Consider the following 20,389-nt stretch of genomic DNA (forward strand, 5'->3'; position numbering starts at 1 on the left):
AGAGTAAAGATGAATATGATACACTTTTTATTTCTAATATATTGCTTGAACTCATAAATTGAAATCATCATTTAACACAACTAATAAAATTGGTTTCCAAGGCCCCTTCCTCTTGCTCGTCCACCTCGTATTCTACCTATCGTGCTTTGTCGACCCCCTATTTGTGATATGTGATCATATAAGCCCATTCGTAGATTTTTTATTTAAAACAAAAAGAAGCTAGTTATGTTCAAATGCTAAAGAGACTTTACCTCCTTGATAATCTTGGACATTCCATGTCTTCACCCAATCCTAAGGACGAGGGGGTTGGTTCCTGCATTTGTATAGCTAGAATCATTGCAAAACGATTAACGATATCGAGTTTTAAGGTGATCATGCCTTATCAGTTTTTTAACCAATAGAGATTATGATTCAACTCGTGGGTACATAGATTGCTCCAAGTATATCCAGTCAAATTAATCTTGGCGTATTGTATCTTACCAAATTTTGATCACTCATACTAGAAAAAAACAATCAAGTCACTAAAACTCGATACAAAATTTATTGTAAAGGCAATTTGCCGTTATACCCGCGATCACGGCCACTTCCAGTGCCTCGACCATCATACCCGCCGCTGCTGAGGCTGTAGTTATTGCCACCGCCCTCGCAGCGACCTCCGTATCCGTCGCCACTATTGTAGGAGATTAGGCCTCGTTGACGGTGATGCTCCTGCCGTCGAGATTCTGGTCATTCATCCCTTTGATTGTAGCTTTCATTGACTTCTCGTTGATGAAGGTGACGAATCTGAAACCACGGGACCTCCTGATCTACCTGTGGGTATAGATTGGAGGGAGGAGCTTAGATTCGACGAACAAAGATAAAAAAGAAAAAAGGAAATGAAAATGTGGGTGTCAATTCGATTATATCTCCATTGCTCATTAAAAGATGAAGATGAAACATACCGTCTCTTTGAATCGAGGATCTCGCCATACGCACTAAAGGCTCGCTCAGGGGACTGGTCGTCGGTGGCCCAAGCTAGGGAGCCGACGAAGCACCAATACTCAACATCAATGAGGTCATAGTAACAACAACCAATAAGGAGAGAGATGCTCGGAAGGGGAAGAAAAGAGCTGAATGATTTTTGTGGGAGGGAGGAAGGGGGGTTTTTTATAGAGGGGCAGAGGAAGAGACACTTAATTAGAAGTCAAAGAAATAGTCAAAATACTATATCAAACGAAGGAATCTCATCGCACAAATATGAAGAGTCAACCTTGATATATTATAAATAGATTAGAACATATTGTCCATTTTTCATTGTAAAATATCAAATTATTAAAATTTAATCATCTAATAAAAATACTTGTGAGAGAAAAAAATACTTTCTTTCTATCCGTAAAACATATTATAGTTGTTTTTCTTAATAAAAATTGGAGAAGAAAAGAAACACACTCGTAACTTGTAAGGGTGAAAAATACTTTCTACTCTCCATAAGAGTTCAATTTTGAAACTCTATTACAAATAAATGCATTAATTTATTTATTATTTATTCTTTTCCCTTTTGGAATGCAGATACGAATTGGGGAAGATTAGAATAGGAATTAGAGAGGATTAGACTGGGATGTTGATTCAAATTATCTATTTGGTTAGAACAGGTAATTTTAAAAGACAAAAGTATCTTAAATTTTTACGATTGAATTATTAAATAATATATAATAATTAAAGGAAAATATCGGCCACATCCACCGTCACCCTGGTCATTGTCTATCGATCAACCGATAAGGCAATGAGACCACCAAGTATGCATCCTGTAAACTCTATGATAAGGTATGTTTTCAGGGAAAACATTTCAACGGAAAATTGCACAAAGTAGGGGATGATGCCCATGATTGGAAAGGGTTATAAGGGAAAACATTTTCCACGGAAAATTGCACGGCGGAACCTGCGCCGTCACAGTTTTGCGGTGCTCGGAGCAGCCAATCCCGGCGGATAATATTATCTCTATTTCGCCGGAAAATATCTGCCAACGAAAAATCTTTTCTCCCGCCATGCGAACACTCTCTATCCTCTCCCCGCTCTCCTTCTCATTCTCCGTCTCCTCTCCCTTCAGACTCCCTCCCTCCTCCTCTCCCTACCTACGTTTTGGCCTCCGCAAGTTGCTTCGCCGGCCGCCGATTGCTCCCCCTCCTTCTCCGTTCATAGTCGCCTACAGGTCCCCGGCCTCTCGCCTCCCCGAGGACTCCCAGCTCCCCGACGCCGACGAGGACGAATACGAGGACGAGGATGAGGACTTGGCCGCGGATGAGTACGACGACGAAGACATCTCCGGCGACCTCTCGGACGACGGAGCTGAGCCAAGCGATGATGAAGCCGAGATGTCGGTGGAATCGGAGGTCAGGGCCGGTGGGCGCGCTGTGTTGGAGAAGTCGAAGGTCCAGAGAGTCGAGAAGCTCTGCAGCGAAGTCAGAGAGTTCGGAGCTGAGCTCATCGATGTGGATGAGCTTGCTTCGATCTACGACTTTCGCATTGACAAATTTCAGGTTCAATTCCCTCTCCTGTTCCTTGAATTGACATCTTCCTGTTCCGCTGTTGGATTAAATTGCTAGAAATGGAAGAATCCTGCGAATGATTGTCTATGTAGCTGGACAATGTCCTGACTGAGGTTCATTACCCTTTTGTTAGCGATTGGCAATCGAAGCATTTCTCAGAGGCTCCTCCGTTGTGGTTTCTGCGCCCACGAGCAGCGGAAAGACTCTGATTGCAGAAGCCGCAGCAGTCGCCACCGTAGCCAGAGGAAGACGGTTGTTCTATACAACTCCACTTAAGGCACTATCTAATCAGAAATTTCGCGAACTTCGGTGGGCTATAGTTTGCTTGAATTGAATTTTTTCTGAAGGTGCAGACTTTTGGGGTTCTCCATTTGATGTAATTCTTCAAATGCTTGCATTTTAATTTTATCATATCAGGGAAACTTTTGGAGATAAGTACGTTGGCCTTCTAACTGGGGATAGTGCCGTCAACAAGGATGCTCAAGTTGTTGTAATGACAACCGAAATATTGCGGAATATGCTTTACCAGAGGTACTCTCCTTTGATTTTGCGCTAGTTTCCAGTGCTTGCTTTGTTAAACATTGAATATTCAGTACAGCTGAAATTATATTGGCACCCTGTAATGATGTCATGAGTTGATTTTACGCTTTCAAAAGCTGAACAATATTTTATGCTTCTCCAGAGACATCTTGACTATGCTAGGTACTGTTGTGTAATTTGTTCATGTACCACCTCATCATTAGCGCTCGAGTAGACCATTAGCTGATGCACTAAGGAAGGCCATGAATCTTGTCTTTTCTTGCAGTGTTGGAATGGCTTCTACGGGAAGCGGACTTTTTCATGTTGATGCAATTGTGTTGGATGAAGTTCACTATCTAAGTGATATTTCTCGTGGAACAGTGTGGGAAGAAATTGTGAGTGACTGAGTGTGTATAATGTTATAGTCTGATGCTTAAGCCTAATTTCTCTTGCATCTCTGTTGAAAATCATGTGTTCAAAATGACTGCATTCTGTAGGTTATTTATTGCCCAAAAGAAGTCCAACTTATATGTTTATCGGCAACAGTTGCAAATCCAGACGAGCTAGCTGGTTGGATTGGCCAGGTACTGCTTTTTTGAGGAATCCCGTTTTTCTGCCATACTTGAAACTGCAATGACCGACATGTCAGCTTTCAGATAATAACTTTTCTTAGCTCAAGTTATTTCTTGGCCCTCCTGTTAACATTCCTGATTATTTTTGTGCTTTATTATTGGATCATCTAATGCTGTAGAAGTTTTATATCATGGTTTGATGTTGTTATTAGAGCTAAGACTCTTAGTCTACTTAGTCTAACTTATTGCTTGTCTGAGTTTCAGACAGCAAAATCTAGAAATCAATCAGAATTGTTGTTGGAAAAACAAAGGTAATTGAAAGTGCCAATTTAGTTTCCCAAATCATCAGAAGTGCTAGAATCTATATTAGGTGAAATGAGCATGAAGCTCATTGCATGTAACCTCCTTTGATCATTTGGTACTTGATTCCTCTATTTGTTTCTAAATTCTGTTATAAGCATCGTGTATGTGTTGATCATTGATTTATGAATCCAGGAGACCTCTGTTCCCCTGAAGTACTCATTCTCAATTTATTTGTTTATTAGATTCATAATAAAACGGAGCTGGTTACCTCATCAAAGCGTCCAGTGCCATTGACTTGGCATTTTTCAACAAAGAGTTCATTATTACCCCTTCTTGATGAAAAAGGAAAACGCATGAATAGGTATGCTGTTATTTTTGGTATACTATGACTTCCGTAATTAGAATTTTCTGTTTTACTCTATTGAATCAGTTATCTATCCTGCCTAGCCCAGGCTCTTTTTTGATCGAAGTAATATGCTTGGTTAGATTTGATCTATTTCAACATCATAGTCATATAATGCATTAGGTCAAATGACCTATTGAATGTCTTCTGTATGAGGTTCTGATTGCAGAGACTGCTTAGTATGACTTTTACTGTTGCTTATCTTCATACTTTCTACATTTTTTCTCAGTTACCCATGTACGTGGTTCTGTTGAGTGAGAGTTGATTTTTATTCTACATGGTTTTGTCCTTTGACATGTTCCTCTAAGTTCCTTTTTTTTCTTTTTCTTTTTTTTTTCACTTGTATTACATTTTTTTCAATGGGTTTAGTTTTTTAAGAGAGCTAAGAGCTAAATCATGATTGTATCCCAATATTCCAGCATCTCTAATTGTCTTGCTTTATCGATGCATAGGGTTGGGCACGCTGTAATTTTGGATTACAATTCTCTTGCTTAATTGTAGCTCTACCATGAGAATGATATGGGGTATATCTTGTCTAGACACTTCACTTTGTTACATTAAAAACCTTTCTCTTTATTGTTGACTCCTCAGAATGACTATTTCTTTCGATCTTTTATTGTTTATCCTGGAACAGGAAGCTGTCTCTCAATTATCAACAACTTTATGCTTCGGACTATAAATTGCACAAGGAAGACAAGACCAAAAGAAGAAATTCTAGAAAACGTGGCAGTGCAACGAGCATTTCTGACATTGATGGCATGTCTGAACAGCCTCTCTCAAAGAACGATATAAATACAATTCGCCGTTCACAAGTAAGAATTAGCGCCACCTGTTTCTCTCTTATCGATTAATCCGTATTGTAGAATATTTATCTGGCTTGATCTGCGGAGAACCAACTTTTGTAGTGCAAAAGTAAGAGAAGTATCATTTTTCAGGTTCCTCTGATTGTTGACACATTAAAGCAAATTGAGGGAAAGGATATGCTTCCAGCCATTTGGTTCATCTTTAGCCGAAGAGGCTGTGATGCAGCTGTCCAGTATCTTGAAGGATGCAACCTCCTCGATAGTTGTGAGATGAGTGAAGTTGAACTTGCCCTTAAGCGGTTCTGCATTCTATATCCTGATGCTGTCAGGGAATCTGCCCTCAAAGGACTCATGAAAGGTGTCGCTGCTCATCATGCTGGCTGTCTTCCTCTTTGGAAGTCATTCATTGAAGAGCTATTCCAAAGAGGGCTCGTAAAAGTTGTCTTTGCCACTGAAACACTTGCCGCAGGAATAAATATGCCTGCTAGAACAGCTGTAATCTCATCCCTAAGCAAGAGGAGCAGCACCGGACGTATTCAACTAACTTCGAATGAACTGCTTCAGATGGCTGGACGAGCTGGTCGTAGAGGCATTGATGATAGGGGTCATGTAGTTCTTGTCCCAACCTCTTATGAAGGTGCCGAAGAGTGCTGTAAGCTCCTTTTTGCGGGAGTAGAACCTCTTGTCTCGCAGTTCACAGCCTCGTACGGGATGGTGCTCAATTTATTGGCAGGTGCAAAACTCACCAGCCCACCTGACGAATCAGATAATGATGTTAAGGCTCATAGAGCTGGGCGAACCCTGGAGGAAGCTAGGAAGTTAGTGGAGCAGAGCTTTGGGAACTATGTTAGTAGCAACGTTATGCTTGCTGCAAAGGATGAGCTCTCAAAGATACAGCAAGAGATTGAGGTACTGACTTCTGAAGTTACTGACGAAGCTATCGACAAGAAGGCTAGGAAGCTCATGTCTGCTGCAGCTTACAAGGAGATTGCAGAGCTTCAGGAAGACCTAAGGGCTGAGAAACGCCGAAGGAGTGAATTGCGAACAGTGATGGAGCTGAAGAGAATGTTTGCCCTGAAACCTCTGTTGAAGGAGTTAGAGAATGGTCAGTTGCCCTTTCTTTGTTTGCAGTATAAGGATACTGAAGGAGTTGTCCACTCGATCCCTGCTGTTTATTTGGGAAAAGTCGATTCACTTGACAGTACTAAACTTAAGAGCATGGTTTTGGGCGACGAGGCTTTTGAGTTAAATAGAGTTTCTGAGTCGAGTGATGGCGTGGAGCTTTCTTATTATGTGGCCCTCGGTTCAGATAACTCATGGTATTTATTTACCGAGAAGTGGATTAGAACTGTCTACAGGACCGGCCTTCCTAATGTGGCTTTGGCTCAAGGGGACGCTTTGCCTCGGGAAATCATGATGACCTTACTCGAGAAGAACAGTGTCCAATGGGAGAAGCTCTCCGATAGCGACTTTGGTGGTTTATGGTGTCAAGAAGGATCTCTAGAGACATGGTCTTGGAGCCTGAACGTGCCTGTCCTCAACAGCCTCTCAGAGAAGGATGAAGCTCTCCACATGTCGCTGGAGTTCAATGAAGCAGTGGAACATTACAAGGAACAGAGGAACAGAGTCTCCCGCCTGAAGAAGAAGATCTCCCGCACAGAGGGCTTCAGAGAGTATCAGAAAGTCGTGGATGCTACCAAGTTCACTGAGGAGAAGATTAAACGGTTGAGGGCTCGGTCTAAGCGATTGGTCAATCGTATCGAACAAATTGAACCGTCAGGCTGGAAAGAGTTCTTACAGATAAGCAACGTCATACATGAGACGAGAGCACTGGATGTGAACACAAATGTGATATTCCCGCTTGGGGAGACTGCAGCTGCAATAAGAGGGGAGAACGAGCTGTGGCTCGCGATGGTCCTCCGGAACAAAGTCTTGCTGGACTTGAAGCCTGCCCAGCTTGTTGGGGTAATCGCAAGCCTGGTCTCCGAGGGAATCAAAGTCCGGGCATGGAAGAACAACTTATATATTTATGAGCCCTCCACGACAGTAGTAAACATGGTCGATTTCTTGGAGGAACAGAGGAGTTCCTTCATGGAGCTCCAGGAGAAGCACGGGGTGACGATCCCGTGCTGCCTGGACAGCCAGTTCTCGGGGATGGTCGAAGCTTGGGCCTCAGGGCTGACATGGAGAGAGATGATGATGGACTGCGCGATGGACGAGGGGGATCTCGCCCGGCTCTTGAGGCGGACAATCGATTTGCTCGTTCAAATCCCGAAACTGCCCGACATCGACCCACAGCTGCAGAAAAAGGCGTCAGCTGCGTCCGATGTGATGGATCGGCCCCCAATAAGTGAATTGGCCGGTTAAAATTTAAAAAGCAAAGCGATCCGCTGTTCAAAGGAAAATTCTTCTTGAGAGTGGTGAAGAGATCCATCTTGTGCCCAGTCGATGAAGACAATTGATTGTTATATACAGTCCGCATCGATGGTGGTAGGATCACACCGCAATATCCGATTCATCCCGGGTGAAGAATCATCTTCTCATGCCCGGAATAGGTAAATGATTCTCACTAACTCGATTTGCTCTCACGTGTTACCTTATCATGTAAAATCTCATTTGAGATGACTATGGATGCGCATAGATTTTACCGGATGGGTCCATTAAAGTATTTCTTTTCAGGAATTACCATCTACTGAATCTAAAAATTAAAAACTTTTGACATCTCATGTGGTTTAAGACGGACCATTAGCAACAACGTGTGGTGTGGTTGCTGCTTGCCTCTCAAAGGTAACCTTTTCGACGGTCTCCAAGGTAATCTTCTCCAGCCCAAATTGAACTGGGCCGGCTGATGCGGGTCTTATGCTGTGGACAATTGGGCCGTACGGTCAGCTGGCCACTCCGAACCTCCAAGACTCAGCCGCACGTCCAGCAATAACAGCCACACCTGCAGATATCGTCAGCTATGTGACTACTAATAAAAGTACGCAGTTCCTATTATGAAATTTATTATTATCAGTTCAGAAAAATAAAGTGCCATTATTTGGTACCAATTATGTTTTTTCAAGTGTAGTAACTCAACTCTGGACGATCTGTCTAAATCCGGGAAGATCGCCGTTTGTCCGAAACGCTCGTGATACTAATAGCATACAATACGATATCTGTAATTCCAACATAATTTTTTTTCAATGTACTTCAAGTTCAGACCCGCTCCCTTCTCTTGACTAGTAAATGGTATCACATACCGCTTCTCCTTTTGCCCCAACCCTAACAAGTAATAACCAAACCCTAACAACACCCATCCATCCATCCTCGAACTTTCCTCCCCCATTGAGAAGACAATGTGTTTCATAGCCTTTCATGTAAACATCCCGAAGGAGGCATTTGCGTTACAATATCACATATAGGGAACGGGCCATCAGCCTAACCGATCAGTTCTCGGTCGTCTACATCGCAAGAAACATTACTCTATAGTATTTCAAGTAAGTCGATACAACGAATCTGATTATTCCACCAGTAGTTCTAAATCCGTGCGATTGATTAGTCCAGCAGCAGGGAGCCTTTCACTTTAATTTCCACCGGGTTGATGCCGTCACGTATTGAACGTAACATAAATCGTGCCATTGATAACATTTCAAAGTTAATCCTTGTATTCATATGGGGGGCAGTTCTTTGCCTTGAATGCTAAAGATAAACCAAATCTTGGCTTATCCCGTCCGGGGAAGATATTGAAGATCTTCCTATAGATTTTCAAGCACAATAAACCCAAAAGCAAACTACCCGAATCAACAAAAACCCTAAAAAGAGAAAACATACATACATTTTGTGGGAGGTCAAACTTTAGAATTAGGAATATATAGATATATGTAGATACACACACACACACATTGTGCAGTTGGCCACGCCATACGGCAAAATCGGCTTTTACAAAGCCCATCCGGTTTGCCCTAATTCTCCCTTTCCCCACGCGCAACTCACCGCCTACAGCCCGTAACCCTCCTCCCACACTCACCGGCAAAATAATTTACAAAACAAAAGGGCAAAAAACTCCCCCCCCCAAAAAAAAAAAAAAAAATCTAGATGTCTCACTCCTCGTGGATGGACTTTCCTTCGGTACTGGGGTTCGAGAATTATTTGAATCACCTTATAGTCAGGGTCAAGTCGGTGCTGGAGCAGGGTTTCAGTCATTAGCTTAGTTCGACGAGCCCGTGGTTAGATCAAAAAGAAAAAATTCAAAAAATAAAAAGGGAAAATAAAAAGGACTATCTCCACTCTTCCCCTTCCTGTCTGATGATTCATATACGAGGAGAGTGTTCCAATTCATATCCCCTTCATATATAAAGCTCTCACCCTCTCTTCCCTTCTCTCTCTTTGCTCATTGTTTTCTCTCCCACAGAACAGAACGACACACAGACAATCACAGACGAAGAAGAAGAAGAAGAAGGAAGAAGAAGGAAGAAGAGGAGGAAGAAGAACGAGGAGGAAGAAGAAGAAGAAGAAGAAGAAGAAGAGGACGACCCGTTAAAGGATTGCTAATTATCCTATTCCCCTCCTCCATCAGGTCCCCCTTCTCTTTCTCCTTCTTCCCCTTCAGAAGGGGGAAAAAAAATCTCATCTTCACATCTCAGCGCCATCCACCCCCGCCGATTCCGCCTCCCCCATCCCCCCGGCGTGCCTTTACCTTCAAGCAATCCGGTGGAATTTGCTGCCTCTTTCGTGTGGCGGATAATGTGAATTACTTGTGCCGGTTGTGTCTTGCAGGATTCGGAGGCGATCAGCTTGCGGCTCCTGTCGGATGCTGCTTTCCGTCCCCGTGTTTGTCGCGTCTCCTGCGGTTAGATCTGCTCCGTGAGGGTCCGTTTCTGTTCTGCTGGAGGCTCATCGGTCGAGCTGCAGTTTGGGACTCTGGAGCATGATTTGGCGCTGAAGGGCTGCGGAGGGGGAGTGTGTTGGTTGCTCGCCGTAAAGGTCCCGATTGTGTTGATCTTCTGAAGATGAAGAGGTCGAGGGATGAGGTTTACATGTCCTCTCAACCTAAGAGGCCTGTGGTTTCCTCCAGAGGAGAAGCGTAAGCTCCATCCCCTCGCTTCTTTCCATTTCCTGCTGCAAAGTTGAATTTTTTTTTCTTTTCCTCGTCGCTGTTCTCTGCTGTTCTGTGTGACGGATCACTTATGATTGACAAAGCTTGCCTCGTTTAGAATGGGATTAGGTTATCTGATCAGAGAATTGCCGCTTCATGTCTTCGATGATGGGGTTCCTGTTACGATTAACGTTGATTTTTCTGGATCAGTTAGTTGAACTTTTCGTGCAGACCTGCTAAGACAAGATCATGTTTTCATCTTAACATATGATTGCAAAGTTAAGTCCTTTTTTGTTGACTGCTGTAATCAGACATCCGGATTTGCAATTGTCCTCACCGAATCTATGCTTGAGTTACTGATGTATGTCTCACTTGTGGATTGATTGATGGGTTGCTGAAGGTGAAATTTTTTCCTTGTGTTTTTGGTTATGAAGGTCTGCGCAACCTCAGGCGGTAGGGGTTGGAAGCGCACAGAAGCTGACAACTAATGATGCTTTGGCGTATCTTAAGGCTGTGAAAGACATTTTCGAAGACAAGAGGGAAAAATATGATGACTTTCTTGAAGTCATGAAGGATTTTAAGGCTCAAAGGTAATGTGAATGGGAGCTGGTCACTTGATTCTTGTTTTGCAATCGACAGCTGGTTGAATCGTTATGTGACTTGTGCTGGGGATTTTCTTCGCAGAATTGACACTGCAGGTGTTATAGCAAGGGTAAAGGAGTTATTTAAAGGTCATCGGGACCTGATACTGGGGTTTAATACCTTCCTCCCAAAAGGATATGAAATAACTCTTCCTGAGGATCCTCCACAGAAAAAGCATGTTGAATTTGAGGAAGCTATAAATTTTGTGAACAAGATCAAGGTATGGCTATCTTTACATAATGAACACTTGATTGATGCTTCTGAATGAGACTAAATGAATTTCGTTCTTTATTTTTTGTAGACGCGGTTTCAAGGTGATGATCGTGTTTATAAATCATTTTTGGACATTCTGAATATGTACAGAAAGGAAAATAAGTCAATCCAGCAGGTCTACCAGGAGGTAAGCTAGTTGGGCATTAACAGTTTGCAGTTTGCTTTCTTCCAGTTCCTTAGTATATTCGCAAGTTATAGCTCTTTCCGTATATTGATTCTCTGATCAATATCAGTGGTTCTCACTATATTACTAATCATCAAATGGTCACGTATATTGGTTCTCTCTCGCCTTCATTTTCAGGTTGCTGCACTTTTTAAAGACCACGTGGACCTGCTTGAGGAGTTCCGTCATTTTCTACCTGATAATTCATCAGCAACCTCTCCACTATGTCATCCTTCTGGTAGGAGTTCTCTGCTCCGTGATAGGAGCTCTACCATGCCCTCAATTCGGCCAGTTCAAATAGACAAGGTTAATATTTTCATTATGCGTGAATATTCTTGTTGCTTGTTGTATTATTGCTAACACTGGTTGATTAACTTGCTTTCCAGAAAGAAAGGGTTTCAGGTTTACATGCTGACCATGATGTCAGTGTAGATCGACCTGATATTGACCATGATCAAGCTCTAATGAAAGCAGACAAGGAGTCGCGAAGACGCGGTGATAGAGAAGAGAAGAGAAGAGATGATAGAGATAGGAGAGATCGGGATCACGATGATAGAGACTGTGAGCATGACAGCAATAGGGACATTAGCAAGCAACGGTTCCCTCAGAAGAGGCAATCATTCCGTCAAGGCGCTGATCAATTGCATCAAGATGGGGGAGATGATGAGAATTTTGGAGCCCTTCGAGGTTCATCATCATATGATGATAAAATTGCTGTTAAAAGTGAGTTGTACTCTTGGCTGATCCTCTTGTGTATGCATTTTGGTTTCCACCCTCTTTTGTTGCCTTCTAGTGAAAGTTTAAACTCACCATTCAAAAGAAGGTAAGGTTGGAAAAAAAAAACACTAAGTTGTGCTCTACCTGCAAGTATTCATTAGATCATTCATCATTGTTAGTTTCACCATGGTTAATGTTATGGTGGTCGGATATAGATTGACGTTATTACTCACTGCACTCATCTCATGTTGTGCAGATATGTACAGTAAAGAGTTTGCATTCTTTGACAAAGTGAAAGAGAGGTTACATGATAATCACCAGGAATTCTTGAAGTGTCTTCATATCTTTAGCCAGGGAATAATCACACGGCTAGAATTGCAAAACTTGGTATGGAGCACGGTCACTTTAATGTTTGTGATTTTGGTGGATTCTTGGAAAATCTATACTTTCCTTTAGCAGTTTTGAGCTTACTCCGAAGGGTAACAGTTTGGATATCTATTAAGGATGCTTCAGATGAAGAGTACATCTTCCTGAGAGGTGGAAGAAATGAATTTCAAGGCAGTGCTTGGCTTGATCTAACACTTTAAGTTACAACATTTGGTCTTATCCCAAAGAAGTGATTATCAGAATTCCCCTCCCTTTCTAGTACATTTTAAGTAAATCCATTTTTATGTCAAAGCAATTTATGAATCAAGTAACCTTGATTATATAACAGTGGTAGTACTTAAAGCCTTAAAATTGCTTCAAGTTCCGTGGAATCATTAATGTGATCTATTCTTCAAATGCAACAGCTTTCATTGAATTTGTTTATATCGTCTTTTTTTTTTGGTTTATATATATATATATATATAAAATTTGAAAATTTTAGATCAGCTTCTTTTTGTAGATCAAGTTAGTCATATTACTCATTTTATTTGGTAATTTTTTACTTCCCAGGTCAGCGATCTACTGGGAAAATATCCAGATTTGATGGATGGGTTAAATGAGTTTCTAGCTCGCTGTGATAAGAACGGTGAGCTATTAAAAATTAATCTGTTATTGTAGTGGTTGAAGCAAGAATCTATACTAATTTAGTTTGTGTTTTTCCCCTGCAGAAGGATTCCTTGCCGATTTTATGAGTAAGAGTATGTAAATTTGAATCCGATTTCTATTGCTCGTAAATTAAACCTTCTTTCAGCTAGCTGGACCCTTCAGCTCAATAAGCCACAGGCAGATTTACATTGAATGATATATTGAATTTGCTGTAAATATCCATTTGGCCTAAATTATTGGCTAGTTGTTTCATCTGCATATCTTTTGAATGTAGGACCATTTCCCAAATCGATGAAGCCTGAGGATAGGGATAGAGACCACCTGGGTTATGAAAAGGATGAGAGAGCCAAGGACCGGGAACGTGACAACCGAGAAAGAGACAGACCAGATAGAAGTGCAGCCCTTGCGAACAAAGATCCAGGCCATAAGATGTATATTGGGAAGCCTATTAATGAACTAGACCTCTCTAACTGCGAGCGCTGCACTCCCAGTTATCGTCTATTGCCAAAGAATGTATGCTTATAATCTTTTTGATCTTTTTGTTTGTTTATCTCTTTTTGGCAATGAGATGCTGAGCTGAACTTCAAGGTCTTTCTTCCATTGTGTAAATGCAGTATCCTATTCCTCCAGTGAGTCAAAGAACAGAGCTTGGTGCTGAAGTGTTGAATGACCATTGGGTATCTGTGACCTCTGGAAGTGAGGACTACTCGTTTAAGCACATGCGGAAAAATCAATATGAAGAGAGTCTGTTCCGTTGCGAAGATGACAGGTTTGAATTGGATATGTTGTTGGAGTCTGTAAATGTAGCTACTAAACGGGTGGAAGAACTGCTGGAGAAGATTAACAACGATACGATCAAAACTGAGAGTCCAATTCATATTGAAGAGCACTTGACAGGTTGCAAATTGAATAGTTGCTTCCCATTTGGCTCTTCAATATTAATCTGATGAACATGTCTGACCTTCTGACACATTGATCCGTTGTGTTTTTTCAATTTCAGCGTTGAACTTAAGATGCATTGAACGTATATATGGTGACCATGGGCTTGATGTGATGGACGTCTTAAGAAAGAATGCCCCTCTAGCTTTGCCAGTAATATTAACTCGTTTGAAGCAAAAACAGGAGGAGTGGGCGAGATGTCGTGCAGATTTCAACAAAGTTTGGGCTGAAATTTATGCAAAGAATTATCATAAATCCCTTGATCATCGGAGCTTCTACTTCAAGCAGCAGGACACGAAGAGTTTGAGCACAAAAGGTAACTCATCGAGGCTTTATGGGATGTTTTTTGTATGCTAGTATGAGGTCTTGATTCTTCATCCTGCCTTGTCAATTCTACCTTGACCATATATAACATATTAGTCACCTAGAAGCAAGACTTCGTACTCCGAGGAAATTTGCTAGGTGCAAAAGTCTTCTGTCTTCTTGCAATACATGTGTGCACAAAAAATTCCTATTTATTACTTTTTCTTCTGCAAGCATCATGCTTTATATTGAGGTAATCAATTTTTGATTATTCATGTTATTGAAATTTTAAGGAAATATTTATATAACTTGTTCTCAATGTTGCTTACTCTGATTGCTCTCTGTGTACTTGATTGGCAGCCCTCTTGGCTGAGATTAAAGAAATTAGTGAGAAGAAGAGGAAGGAAGATGATGTGCTTTTAGCTATTGCAGCTGGAAATAGACCAACTGTGACTCCAGATCTGGAATTCGAGTATGCTGACCCTGACATCCATGAAGATCTATATCAGCTTATTAAATATTCCTGTGCAGAAGTTTGTTCGACCGAACAAGTGGATAAAGTGATGAAGATTTGGAACACCTTCTTGGAACCGATGCTGGGTGTTCCTTCCCGGCCTCAGGGTGCAGAGGATACCGAAGACGTCGTAAAGACCACTAATACTCAAGCAGGCAAAGGCAGTCCTACAAGTATTGGACAGAGTGATGGGGGAGGCTCTAGTGCCTTGAACTCAAGACAGATGACAAATCCTTCTAAGAACCGGGAGCTTTCGCAGGAACAGTCAACGAATTGCAGGAATTGGTCGGTTAATGGAGAGAATGGAGAATTGGAAGATGGTTCTCATAATGCAGATCATACTTCTCGGAAATCTCCTCCATCAGCTAAGGCCCAAGGCTCTGCAGTATTAACAGATGATACATCAGGAGTCAGCAGACCATCTAATTCCACTGCTTCGCTTGTTGCTGTGGCAGAACAGAGTAATGGGAGAACTGGCACTGAGAATACTTCAGGTAGTCCACTCTGCCTTTTGGATTTAGACTTAGCATCTGCCGAATTTCGGTCTCTCAGTTGATTTCCTTGATATAACTGACTGTATTCTGGGATAATTTTTTGTTTCCAGGGCTAAGTACGGGTCCTTCTAGACCAACAAATGCTACTACCGAGTCTACAGTAGCAGAGATGAGAACAAATAATGAAAATTTACCATCATCAGAGGTATGGACTTGATGAAACTAACTGCTATTTTTCATCCTCAAAGTCTGAAAATTTGCAAATTACAAATCTGAGCAGTTTTACTTTGTACTTGGATTTAATGAATAAAGAATTGCTTGTGCTTTTATATGAATACTCAATTCTTAATATTCAGGGTGGTGACTGTATGAGAGCCAATCCCACTGTTAATGGGGCGATCAAAGATGGCAGAGGCCACAGATATAATGAGTCGTCGGTGGGGCACTCTAAGGTGGAAAGAGAAGAAGGCGAATTATCACCTAATGGAGATTTCGATGAAGATAACTTTGCAGCCTATGGACCTACCGGTCTAGAAGCTACAAATAAAGCAAAGGACAGTGCTACGAGCAGGCAATACCAATCAGGTGGAGGAGAGAATGAGGCTGATCCCGATGATGGAGATGAGAGCAATCAGAGGTCCTCAGAGGACAGTTCTGAGAATGGTGATATCTCTGCGAGTGAGTCTGGTGATGGAGAGGATATCTCCCATGAGGAGCAGGAAGAAGATGCGGATCACGAAGATAACAAGGCTGAGAGTGAAGGTGAGGCTGAAGGGGTTGCGGATGCTCATGATGGCGAAGGAGATGGGACCGTGTTACCTGGTTCAGAGCGGTTTCTTTCGACTGTTAAGCCTCTTGCAAAGCGTGTTGCCTCGCCACCCTTGAATGATAAGGAGAGGGACTCTAGAATTTTCTATGGGAATGATTCATTTTATGTGCTTTTCAGGCTCCACCAGGTATTCTTTTTCTCTCTCTGTTACATTTGCTTTATATATGCGGATAAAAATATATGAAAGCCTGAGCGGGAGGGACTTGGGAGCTCAATTTGGCAGTGCACTACCTCATTTTTTGCTACCTTTTCAGTTCAATTAGCCAGAGGGATCACTGATGGAAAAAAAAATGCAGAGAGAATCTGAAGATCTTAATTTACATGAAGCTGAGATTATGAAGTTTTGCATAATGTCCATTTATGCTCTTTATTTTTGTTTGTTGCAGACACTCTATGAGAGAATACAATCGGCAAAGATAAATTCCTCGTCTGCTGAGAGAAAATGGAAGGCTTCAAGTGATGCAAGTCCTGCTGATTCCTATGCCAGGTACCTTTTAAAGCTTGCCAAACCAAATTGGTCCTTGTCAAAAGCTACTATTTTCAGTTCTTAAACTGCGAAAATATTTTCCGTGCAGGTTTATGACTGCTCTTTATAACTTGCTCGATGGCTCTTCTGACAATACAAAGTTTGAGGACGACTGTCGGGCTATTATTGGGACTCAGTCCTACGTGCTATTTACACTGGACAAGCTTATATACAAATTGGTGAAACAGGTAAGCTCGTCCTGTAGTTTTACTTTCTAGAACACCTTTTTTTTTTTTAACTGTGCTCCATCTCTTTTATCCTGACAATGGTTCTTCTTGGTGCCCTCAGCTCCAAGCAGTTGCAACAGATGAAATGGACAACAAGCTGCTCCAGCTTTACGCGTATGAGAAATCAAGAAAACATGGAAGATTTATTGATGTAGTTTATAATGAAAATGCCCGTGTTCTTCTTCATGACGAGAACATATACCGCATAGAATGTGTAGGTTTTTGGTATACGTTGCCACCCTCTTCTGACTATTATCGAATATCCCATGAAACTGAACTGTTCCACTTCCTCTGCAGACGACTTCCCCGTCCCGTTTGTCCATACAACTTATGGACGGTGGCCATGATAAGCCCGAATTGACTGCTGTCTCCATGGACCCAAATTTCGCATCCTATCTCCACAATGACTTCCTTTCTGTTGTTCCCGACAAGAAGGAGAAGCTTGGGATTTTCTTGAAAAGGTATGTAACTCTTGCTCAGTTCATTGAGATCTACTCCCATACAGTCGAAGAATGATGCTGTTATATTTTTATTTTATAGGAATAAGCGCAAAATCATCGGTACTGATGAGAGCCAGGTTACCGAGGGACTTAAGGTGGTTAATGGTCTCGAGTGTAAAATCGCTTGCAATTCATCAAAGGTATTTCATATCTTACTTTACCATTTTGACTAAAATATTAGCTTTTTGCAGATACAGCAATGTTCGTTCAAACCTGACTCTGGAACTGAACACAACATTGAATTATTAATAGAAAATCTGGACATGACAAGCAAAATGGGATATTTGGTCACCGTTTTAAGGAATTTCATATCGGACCTGGGTCTTAAAATATTCTTTTTGATTGAGTTGATTGCTGTCGTCAGTTTGTCCGGTCTAGGTTAGAACTTTCTACCCCTGTACCACTCCCTGTTCGAGAGAATTCAATGTTACCCCTTTCTTCTTCTTTGGTTCTTTTTATTTTTTTATTTTTTTATTTTTCATTTCTTGAAAGGACCTGCCTTTGAAGCCTAACTGTGAGCCCATGAAACACCCACAAGCCCATTGAACCAGGCAACTCCGAGCACATGAGACCGAAAAGCGTCGAAGCTGAGATGTGTCGTGCCTCAATTTACTCGAACTACTATGAGCTTACTAGGGCAACATGTCTTATGCAGAGTGCCCAGAGTGCTTTCTGTTATTGAGTTGTTTCTGTGTCTTTGCCTAAATATTTGATTATGAATTTGTATGTTGCAGGTATCCTATGTATTGGATACCGAGGATTTTTTATTCCGGCAGAAAAAGAAAGAGAGATCTGTTCTTGCAAACAGTGCATGCCATGACCAGGCGAAGTCTTTGGGTCGTGAATCACGCAGACTGCAGAAGTTTCAGAGACTGCTCTCGGGCTCATAATCTCACCCTTAATTCGACGTCTCTGTTTAATAGGTATACACTCACTTACCTTGGTTTTCATATTCTTGGATTGGGATCTTGGCAATTGAGAGATGATAATACAGTTGTATCTGTGATTTGCAGTCGATAACAAATTTCTGTTACTGACAACAAATCACCGACCCAACTGCGCCGGCTTAGACATATATCCCTCGGAATTCGGAGCAACGCCCGTCTCCTGTAGGCTTTACTGGGCAAACTGAAGTTTTTTTCCCTCATGTCTGTTATGCAGTAGCAAAAGTGCAAGAACTTTCATTGGTATTGTGGGGCTGGACAACGACAAACATCAAATGGATGACGCCACTACAGGAAAACTATCGTGGGGGATCGTCTCTCATATTTGCTATATCGACCGGAGAATAAGGCACCGAGCAACGGAAGGTAACTAGGGCTTTGGAAAATTTGTAGATTTTACCATAAAATCTCTGTTGGGGGGGGGGGGGGGGGGGGGGGGGGGGGGGGGGGGGGGGGGGGGGGGGGGTGCGCTTTCTTTTGTGGCCACAAGTGTGTACATAGAATTGGGCATTTTCTTCTTGTAAAATGGGGACACAAGCTGTTCTTTCCATTCATCTTATATTCTTGTCATATCCAATAGTTTTGTTTCTTTCTTTTTTCCCCCCTATTGTTTTTCAATTTTAATGAATGAGGGATTTCATCTTCTATCAATCTTTTTATTATTCGTCCATTGCATTTCAAGTGCTTCTTGCACGCTCTGCTCATAAAGAAAATAAGCTTTGCATGAAATGCCTCATTTTAATTACTGAAAATTATTGGCCAGGGAAATGAAAATGAAAAACAAAACAAATTGGCTCCCCTGCTGAAATCGACGCCGTTAACTCTGGGACAGGAGAGCAACAATATTACCTGACCGGTAAAGGGACTTGAGAACAACCATATTACCTTTTATATACGTCTCTTTTCGGGCAAGGCCGCTAGCAACGACGATGGCCGTGGAGATGCAGCTCATGGCAGAAGCAGCACGTTGTAGCTGGCCGGGCAACGACTTCAATTGACTCTACTGTGTGTGAATTCATTTGCTTTGGCCAAACATACCAAAAAGATTGTACTCACGTTAGTCAACAAAATTCAAGAATATTTTACATTTTTTTTTCTTCTGGTAATCACTTTCCTAGAAGCATCAACCCTGCCTGATAAACATAATCTGATTTAAAGTCTTATCAGAATTAGGCGGCATTCGGGGAAAATGCCATGAGTGAATGTAAATAAAGACATCTGGTTTCATCGGTATTGAATTCTCGAGATATAATAAGAATTGGACCGTTTGGACTAAGACTTTCAAGATACCTTGATCAAGTTAGGGCAATCATATTCTCGATCGGCTTGTGAGCTGTTCCTTCTGCAGAACCCGCGTGTTATAGCTGGCTAGACCCGTGGCAATGACATGAGTTGACTCGACCTCGTGTAAGTTCATATTAACACTCGCGGTAGTCAACAAAGTTAAAGAAAATGAATTCTACCGGTAGTCATTTTCTTAGAATCATCAATTCCGCCGAACAAACAAAAAAATCTCTAATGAAAAGTCTTTTTGGAATTAGAGGACATATGGGCAAAAACTTCAACATGCTGATACGAAGATATCCGATCTCATGAGCCGTAGCGCCTCAATATAGACCATATAATGGACTGTTTGAGCCCGGGACTCCCACGAAACCTTGGACAAGTTATGGCGATTGCATTCTCGATTGGCTCGTGAGATGTTCGTGTGGTAGGAGCGTCTGTTCCTTTCAGCTAACTGACCTTAATTATGTCATTAGCTCATTTGTCAGATTAATGATCAGTTTGGTCCGATTATTATTTGCCAGCTGAAATATCAAGAGAGCAACAAAAACAGCGGATGAAGCTAACCGTTTCCGCTTAATTGATCAATCAAATATTAAATCTACAAGGAAATTAGAAAGAAAGAAGAACAAAATCATGTTAAGTTAGGGAGTCAAAACCAAAGAAAATATGTCTCCTGCCCAATGACTCCATGTGGAATCATGAGGTTGGTAATCAACATTATATGACTTTGCCACCTAATGCTCCCCCTAAACGAACCAAATCTCCCCACTTTTTTTTTATTAACAAGAAAAATAAAA

The 20,389-nt window shown here is 41.6% G+C and overlaps 2 protein-coding genes across 5 annotated transcripts; both read left to right on the top strand.

The window, feature by feature from the left end:
- The first annotated feature begins 1,788 nt into the window (after positions 1 to 1,788).
- On the top strand, positions 1,789 to 7,803 carry LOC116199799 (DExH-box ATP-dependent RNA helicase DExH15 chloroplastic). The gene is made up of 8 exons (XM_031530305.1): positions 1,789 to 2,516; positions 2,659 to 2,834; positions 2,943 to 3,056; positions 3,331 to 3,439; positions 3,542 to 3,628; positions 4,162 to 4,280; positions 4,957 to 5,134; positions 5,258 to 7,803. Exons 1-8 carry the CDS (start codon positions 2,025 to 2,027, stop codon positions 7,490 to 7,492), a joined length of 3,510 nt encoding a protein of 1,169 aa, XP_031386165.1. The 5' UTR covers positions 1,789 to 2,024; the 3' UTR covers positions 7,493 to 7,803.
- A 1,636-nt stretch (positions 7,804 to 9,439) lies between these two features.
- Positions 9,440 to 19,402, top strand: LOC116199794 (paired amphipathic helix protein Sin3-like 4). 4 transcript variants are annotated; one of them, XR_004155605.1, is made up of 24 exons: positions 9,440 to 9,683; positions 9,884 to 10,190; positions 10,637 to 10,792; positions 10,887 to 11,064; positions 11,146 to 11,244; positions 11,419 to 11,586; positions 11,667 to 12,003; positions 12,254 to 12,384; positions 12,934 to 13,009; positions 13,092 to 13,121; positions 13,304 to 13,542; positions 13,644 to 13,926; positions 14,030 to 14,284; positions 14,632 to 15,279; positions 15,390 to 15,484; positions 15,636 to 16,235; positions 16,495 to 16,595; positions 16,684 to 16,822; positions 16,923 to 17,075; positions 17,159 to 17,322; positions 17,402 to 17,501; positions 18,096 to 18,284; positions 18,375 to 18,671; positions 19,069 to 19,402. XR_004155605.1 is itself a non-coding variant. In XM_031530298.1 (23 exons), exons 2-22 carry the CDS (start codon positions 10,117 to 10,119, stop codon positions 18,249 to 18,251), a joined length of 4,182 nt encoding a protein of 1,393 aa, XP_031386158.1. In that variant the 5' UTR covers positions 9,440 to 9,683; positions 9,884 to 10,116; the 3' UTR covers positions 18,252 to 18,284; positions 18,375 to 18,691. The 4 variants fall into 4 exon arrangements, 3 of the variants coding, with proteins under 3 accessions (XP_031386158.1, XP_031386159.1, XP_031386160.1); XM_031530298.1 differs by lacking the exon at positions 19,069 to 19,402 and having other exon boundaries at positions 18,375 to 18,691; XM_031530299.1 differs by lacking the exon at positions 19,069 to 19,402 and having other exon boundaries at positions 18,523 to 18,691.
- Positions 19,403 to 20,389: the final 987 nt, after the last annotated feature.

This window comes from Punica granatum, chromosome 3, assembly GCF_007655135.1.
Source record: "Punica granatum isolate Tunisia-2019 chromosome 3, ASM765513v2, whole genome shotgun sequence".
Taxonomy (NCBI): Eukaryota; Viridiplantae; Streptophyta; class Magnoliopsida; order Myrtales; family Lythraceae; genus Punica; species Punica granatum.

What these genes read in the sequence shown, in the direction of transcription:
- LOC116199794 (XM_031530298.1), top strand. Translation starts at nt 10,117, where the DNA reads ATGAAGAGGTCGAGGGATGAGGTTTACATGTCCTCTCAACCTAAGAGG. An exon ending in ATTTTGTGAACAAGATCAAG is followed by an intron (nt 11,065 to 11,145) that starts GTATGGCTATCT and finishes TATTTTTTGTAG; the next exon opens with ACGCGGTTTCAAGGTGATGA. An exon ending in ATCGTCTATTGCCAAAGAAT is followed by an intron (nt 13,543 to 13,643) that starts GTATGCTTATAA and finishes GTGTAAATGCAG; the next exon opens with TATCCTATTCCTCCAGTGAG.
- LOC116199799 (XM_031530305.1), top strand. Translation starts at nt 2,025, where the DNA reads ATGCGAACACTCTCTATCCTCTCCCCGCTCTCCTTCTCATTCTCCGTC. An exon ending in CAGAAATTTCGCGAACTTCG is followed by an intron (nt 2,835 to 2,942) that starts GTGGGCTATAGT and finishes TTATCATATCAG; the next exon opens with GGAAACTTTTGGAGATAAGT. An exon ending in CGGAATATGCTTTACCAGAG is followed by an intron (nt 3,057 to 3,330) that starts GTACTCTCCTTT and finishes CTTTTCTTGCAG; the next exon opens with TGTTGGAATGGCTTCTACGG.